Raw genomic sequence first — 7325 nt, forward strand, 5'->3', positions numbered from 1 at the left:
AGGTATTTTATTTCCATGTTTTGTCCCAAATTTTGTTGGTAGTTCTTTCATATATTCTAGTTCGTTGAGCCAAGGTTAGCATGGTAAAATTAAAATTTTTCTATTTTCACTAATTATTTTTTATTATTAATTTTTAATATTTTTAACGTAATTTTTAGAAATGCATATCAATCTTATTAATTTAATCAAATATCAAATCATAATGATGTGTTATTAGTTTAAACTTTTTTTTTTTCATTATAATCACTTTATTTTCCTTCTATATTTTCTTATCCCCTTATTTTTTTTTATTTTGAAAATATTATTTTGTAAACAATAAAAGTGTTACTAAAAAAAAATGTTTTTAACTACATTTTATAAATTTAAATTGTGACCAACTCAAAATAATTTGCCTTTTATGTCTTTGTTTTTGTTAATCATTGGACACCTGTAAAGATTTGGAGCTCCTAATAAATGAAAACGTCCTTTTGTGACGGCGGTTGTAGAATCTTGGCAAGCACCAACAATAGGAATTTTCAAATGTAAGGATGTGGCTGTCTTGGCAGATGGATATCATGGTTGTGAAATGATAATTAGAGATAATGCTGGGAGATGTCATGCAGATAAATTAATACGAATTCATGAAGATCCTGATTCACAACTGAGGGAAGCTATTTATTTAAGAGAAGCGTTGAGTTGGTTGAAATTATTTCTTTTTGTATTTATGAGATCTGTTATGATCGTGAATAGCATGAGCCAATAGAGTTGCAAGGATAAAATTTCATGTTAGACACTGTTCTTTTAGCATAACTATTTTTTTTCCTACAATTAACCACATATCAGAAATTGAAAAAAATAAAAATATTAGTTCTAGTTCAAATTTGTATTTATGAGATCTGTTATGATCGTGAATAGCATGAGCCAATAGAGTTGCAAGGATAAAATTTCATGTTAGACACTGTTCTTTTAGCATAACTATTTTTTTCCCTACAATTAACCACATATCAGAAATTGAAAAAATAAAAATATTAGTTCTAGTTCAAATTTATGGATGATATTTACATAAATAAAGAAAAAGCAATAAGAAAAAAATTTTATCCTAAAAAAAATTACTATTTAGTCTCTAACTTTTACCACTAATAATAGTTTAGTATTCTCAAACTATTAAACCTTTTAACATTTATTTTAAAATTAAACTCTCTGTAATTGTATAATTGTTTTATAATTAATAATACAAATCAACCATCACTTTTTCATAGAAATCAAAATGCCTTGTAAAAAGACAAAACCATCTCTATTTAACTTGATAATAATATTTAACCATCTCTATGTTTGGTTATTGAGAAAAAAGATATTTTTCTGGGTTTTTTCAATTTAACCACTTCAATAATGAAAAATTTATTACTATTATTAAATTTTATTGGGGACAGACTAGAATTATTACCGGCGCAAGTAAACCCACTGAAAAAAAAAAAGAATAGATCTCAGAAATTATATCTCTATTCTATTTGTTTATTACACCAAGTTTACTATACTAAGTAAACGTGGTATATAATATAACATTTATACTCTATAATCTTTTTATTAATGAGCTAAGAAATTAATGAAAGTTATGGAAAGAATATGATATTCTTGAATTTTAAAGATAAAATTATAAAATATTTTTTATCCGAAGTATCTTAAAGTTGGAGGTGTATCTTGAGTTTAATGATAAATATATACTATTTTTAAAACTTGAGAGAAAATTATTTGTATTTAAATTCAATATATAATACCTTTAAATTTGAGAGGCAGTGTTTTACCCTTAGTGAGTCTATCTAAACTTAAACTGAAAAAAAAGTTAGCATTTTTATCCCGAAACATTTTATAATACAATCATCGTTGTAACCCTTGATTATAGTGGCGTGGAATAAATTTTCCTGTTTTCGCACATATTTGGTTTCTTTATCTCCATTGCTTGAAGCCTCCCAATCTCACAATAAGGTAAATTTTCAAATCAGTAAATGGGTTATTCTCAGCAACTTCCATCAAAATCATCACTAAAGAGACAAATGAAAACACAGACACAAACACTTGCAATCCCCATCACTTCAAGTCCCTAGATTACACATTTATTTTGGTAAGTAAGGGAGGGCTAACACCCACTAACTAAGACCAGACAATCTGGAGGCATGCATATCTTCCCGGAGAATGCGCTTCAAGTCCCTCCTTTCAAATCAAGATTACACTTTAATGAAACAATCCACTGTTCCAAAACAATGCAAGACAAAAAGCAAACTTTTTCCTATTTTCAACTGCCTTTGCTAACTTGAATTGGGTGAATAAGTAATAAAACTTAGGGACTATATAGTATATTTTCAAAAAAAAAGTCCCATAATAATTATGGAAAAGTTTTCCTAATTGTGCTGCTAAAACTAATTTAGCAGAAAAATCCAGTTTCTTCAATCAGTAAGTTGAGAGAGAAAGAGAGAATAGGACATCATAGCAGAAGATTTTTACTGGTCAGAATTGTAAATTACAAAGGGCCTCATGGTCTTATCATCCTCAAAGACTTTTCATCGATTAACTTCACCCTTCCATTTGAGCATTTGGTGTTATTTCTGCGTGAAAATCAACCCTAGAAGGCTGCAATTCTGAAAATAAAGCCTCCTTTATATTACATAAAATTCCCCTATCAAATGGATTTCGAGACCTCACGTAGCATTGTCGAGTATTTTCACATGTTGTCTGCAAAGTACAGGAGAAGAAGTAGTTAGTGGAAAGAATCAGACACTCAACTATTTGGATCGGTTGTTGCAATCAGTTATTAACAGCTAGAAGCTAGCAGTTGAATACTATGGGAAATTCTCTGATCTGAAAAGTTCGGATGACAATCGACGAAAGTCTGCACTCTCTTAATTAGCTTTCATTGTTTCTGACGGGTTCGGAACAACTCCCTCATCCGACAGTCACCCCTTAAGAAGAAATTTTACAATGTAACTATTGACAAGGTGTATAAGCATTAGTATAGATAAAAAGGTTCCTTTATTGATAATACCATCACTTTGTACTTGCCTGATTTACCGCAACCAAGTAAGCATGGAAGATGGCAAGTCCACCTAAGAACCAGATAGCAGCAAAACTGAACAGAAGCAATGCCAGTGTTTCAGGATAATTGAGCAGCATCCCAAGCAATCCAGTGCCAATCTGCGACAATCTCTTCTGGATTCTCCAGAAAGAGAGTAAAAATATGTAGACAAAGTAACTCAAGGCTGAGATCACAAACGTCAGGAAGAATCTATAGTTTCGCTGCACAAACACAACATTGGCATTACTATCAAGATTTTACGCAGGCGTAGTGAACCTTGTAAATAGATAGTGTACCAGTGCAATACAATGGCCAATCCAGGGGCAGTGGTGGTCAAATTTCTCAACACAGTTGTTGCAGATGGCACAGTGGCAGCTTCTTGGAGGCCTGTAAATCTTACAAACGCGGCAGTATTTTAGTTTCACTTCCACCCCATTGATCATCGCCTTTCTCCTTCTGCTTCCTCCATGACTCGCACCCATTTCCTCCAAAGGTGTTTGATAATCTCTGGGAATAATTCCTGGATCAGTAGCACTTACCAGGAACAAGTTCACAAGGACCTGGATTCCAAACACATTTTAGAAATGAAAATCATATTGATTCTGTGCAGTTTGATCGTAGTAGCAAAAGAATATGGAAGTCAGAAACTAACAATTATTGTTAGAACCAAGGAAAGGGTCAGTATGAGACTAGAATGAAGTGGTAAACCATCTTCATTTCCAATGTACATGGCAAAGATCCAACAAGAGAGAACTATTGAAACAGTCGTCAGGAGTAACCCTTTAGGATCTGGGCCACATACAAGCCTCCCATGGAAGAAAAACACCTGCACGCCCAGCAAAAATCTTAGTACCAATCATATAACATTGGGGAAAAAATTTCATGACAGAGCAAAACCCATGATAGATGAGGTATACGTACATTGTTCCCTGCCCAAACTTGGTAAGCCCTTGTTCTGTCCAAATCGCTGGCCAAGCCATAACGTTTTAGCCACTGATCCTCAATAAGCTTTGTGATTGCAGTGAATTTCTCTTTTATAGAAACTAAAATATTTGTCAATTTCACGTTGATCTTGTTTTGTTGTTGAAGTTTATTTCCTTTGCAGTCATTGTTTAATCCATTAGCAGCAAGTTCCTGAATTGGTGGACTTGAAAGAGCAATGGATTCCATTTCGGGATCTCCTTCGTTCTCTTGTGAACTAATGAGATCCATGCCAATTTTTCCTTTCTTCTTTCTTCAGTGAGAAATATCAAGTAACCGAATTTTGAAAACTGCAAGGGCGTTCAGCTTTTCATGCCTCTTTGGATCCACCCACTGTTTTAGATTTGAGTCTTAGTAGGATAACTGAATTTTTATTTTCTTGTTTAAATAACAAACATAGAGTTTTAAAGTAAGATTATGCACATATACATATTGGTATATTCCAGCAGTTAATGATCAAACTCAATCTAGCATAACCAAGTTCGAGACGCCTCATCCACATACCCCTCTAAAAAAATAACAATATTATTTTGTCTCTTTATTTATCTTTCTTATTTTTTATGATTAAATTAATTATTTATTAATAAAAATAATTTATTATAAAATTTATTTTTAATTGTTTATTATTAATTGAAATTTAATTTGTTATTACTGAAAAAAAATCTTAAAATTTTACAATAATATTTTATTGTTATATGATATTTTATCAATATGTTAATTTTATATAAAAAGAAAATAAAAAAATAATTTTTTCTTTAAAAAATAATTTTTTATACAAACATTTCAACTTTCAATTTTAACAATAGGAAATTGGAGAAACTAGGTGTTTCCCCCTTTCTTTCTACATATTATTTATCATTTTATATTTATAGTTTCAAAATCATATCATAATTTTTTTTAATAATAAAATTTCTAATTAATATAATTTTAATTTAAATGTTAATATGAATTAAAATGAATAGTTTCAAAATGGTGGATTCGCCTGTTTAATAATCAAATAATAGATAATAAAATGAATTATTTCTCTAATTAATAATCAACCACCAATCTCTTAATTTGATTACTTTCTGCTGAATTTTAATCTAATTATTTGTTTCACCATGCAATATTTTTCTTCTTTAAAAGTCTTGGTTTGTCCAAGATAAAAATTAATTTTTTCAAACAAAAATTATCTTCCTCTCTCTTTTTATTTTAAACTATTCTTCTTATTCTATTAATCATTTAAATTAAACAAAATTAAGATATTTGTGGGATCGATACTCATTTGCGCTATCTACAAATTCTTTTAAATCAAAGAAAGGGAGATAAGTTTTAAATTGACAGATTCTACACTCGTCAAATTTTGGCACCGTTGTCAAAGACTTTAACGGTTAATTTTTATTTTTATGACCAAGTTTGAAAATAGCAGAATTCAATTTGATCTAGAAATCGAGAAGACTGCAAAAAGTTTGAGAAAAGCAACCAAAAAGTAAAAACATGCCAATTCGGGAGCGTCTCAATCACCTGCCCGATCACCTTTGCGCACCGAAGACACTACTACGTCTTCAACACCAACCAAGCCTCCAATTGACACAAACTGAAGAGACACTATGGCTGCAGCTGCCGCTAAAGAACAACCCCTTTGCATCACATACCCAGTGTTGAATGCACTCCTAGGATTGCGAATATGTATGATTCATATGTTACAAAAATTCCAAGGGTTGGAGAATGATGATCCACATCGTCATCTGAAAGAGTTTTACGTGATTTATTCAAGTATGAGACCACAAGGAATAACTAACGAATAAATAAGGTTAGTAGCTTTTCCTTTTATTTTGATTGGATCCGCTAAGGATTAGCTCTACTATTTACCTCCAGGCTCAATCACCACTTGGGCGCAAATTAGAGACTTATTATTAGAAATATTTTTTTTCCAGCAACCAAAGCATCATCTATAAGAAAGGAAATAAGTAGAATCAAACAAAGAAAAAATGAAACTCTATATGAATATTGGGAACATTATAAGAAATTAATTGTAAGTTGTCCAAAACATGGAATCACTCCAAAACAACTCAACCTTCACTTCTATGAAGGACTTTTGCCATTAGAACGGAGAATAATAGATGCTGCTAGTGGAGGAATTATTGCGGAAATGGAACTTGAAGAAGATAAAACTTTAATATCGAAATTGGCTGCCAACTCTAGATAATATGGCCGAGATGAGGACATTCCTAAGGATGCAAATGAGGTAAGTATTGCATCTTTAGATTAAAAAATTTCACAAGTTACCATTGCAATTCAACAATTGGCTGCAGAAAATAATGTACGAACTTGTGGTATTTGCAAACAAGCCGACCATCGCACAGATATGTGTCCTACCCTTTAGGAAGGAGAGCAACAGGTAAATGCCATTAGAGGATTCAATGGACAATAAAAGAAGTATGACCCGTTTTCAAGCACTTACAATCTGGGGTGGAGAGATCATCCAAACCTTAACTATGAAAATAGACAATAGAACTTTCAGCCAAGAGCAAACTATTAAGCTGCAAATCAAGTATGTCTATAGAAGACATTGTTCAATCCCTTGCTAATAGCACTCTTGCTTTTCAAAAGGAAACAAAATCGAGCATATAGAATTTAGAGAATCAAATGAGCCAACTTGCTACATTAGTGAGCAAGCTGGAATCTCAAGGAAAACTACCCTCCCAAACCGTGCCAAATCCAAAATAGAACGCAAGTACACGCTGCGAAGCGGGAAGGAGTTGGAATCTGTTAGCCTGAAGAGGCTTGTCCAAGGTAGTACGGTAGACCTGATTCCAGAAGCAGAAATAGAAATTCCATCAGAGAATCAGCCTAAAAAATCAGAGGTAGAATAGTCCCCAATTCAGGTAACATGTCCTCCTTTTTCTGAAAGACTTGCTAAATCAAAAAGGGAAAAGGAAGAAAAAGAGATCTTGGAGATTTTTCACAAAGTCCAGGTAAACATACCCCTTCTTGAAATCATAAAATAAATACCCAGGTATGCAAAATTTCTAAAAGACCTTTGCACTAATAAAAGAAAATTATATGGGCACGAAAAGATTAAAGTGGGAGCGAATGTATCAGTTGTACTTCAAAGGAACTTTCCACAAAAAATGTAAAGATAAAGGCATGTTTTCAATATCATGTAAAGTTGAAAACCTTGAAGTTAAGAAGGCAATGTGTGATTTAGGAGCTTCTATAAATGTTATGCCTCTATCATTTTATTTGTCTTTGGATGCAGGTCATTTGAAACAAACAGGAATCATACTCCAACTCGTTGATAGATCAATAGTCTATC

The 7325-nt window shown here is 32.1% G+C and overlaps 1 protein-coding gene across 1 annotated transcript; it reads right to left on the bottom strand.

Moving 5' to 3' along the window:
• Positions 1–2547: 2547 nt before the first annotated feature.
• On the bottom strand, positions 2548–4258 carry LOC110629186 (probable protein S-acyltransferase 1). Its single transcript, XM_043949322.1, has 5 exons — positions 3968–4258; positions 3699–3872; positions 3343–3606; positions 3034–3267; positions 2548–2706 (listed from the first exon to the last, which is right to left on the bottom strand). The coding sequence occupies exons 1-5, from the start codon at positions 4256–4258 to the stop codon at positions 2548–2550; spliced, it is 1122 nt and encodes a 373-aa protein (XP_043805257.1).
• Between the last annotated feature and the right edge of the window lie 3067 nt (positions 4259–7325).

This window comes from Manihot esculenta, chromosome 13, assembly GCF_001659605.2.
Source record: "Manihot esculenta cultivar AM560-2 chromosome 13, M.esculenta_v8, whole genome shotgun sequence".
In the NCBI taxonomy this organism is placed as follows: domain Eukaryota; kingdom Viridiplantae; phylum Streptophyta; class Magnoliopsida; order Malpighiales; family Euphorbiaceae; genus Manihot; species Manihot esculenta.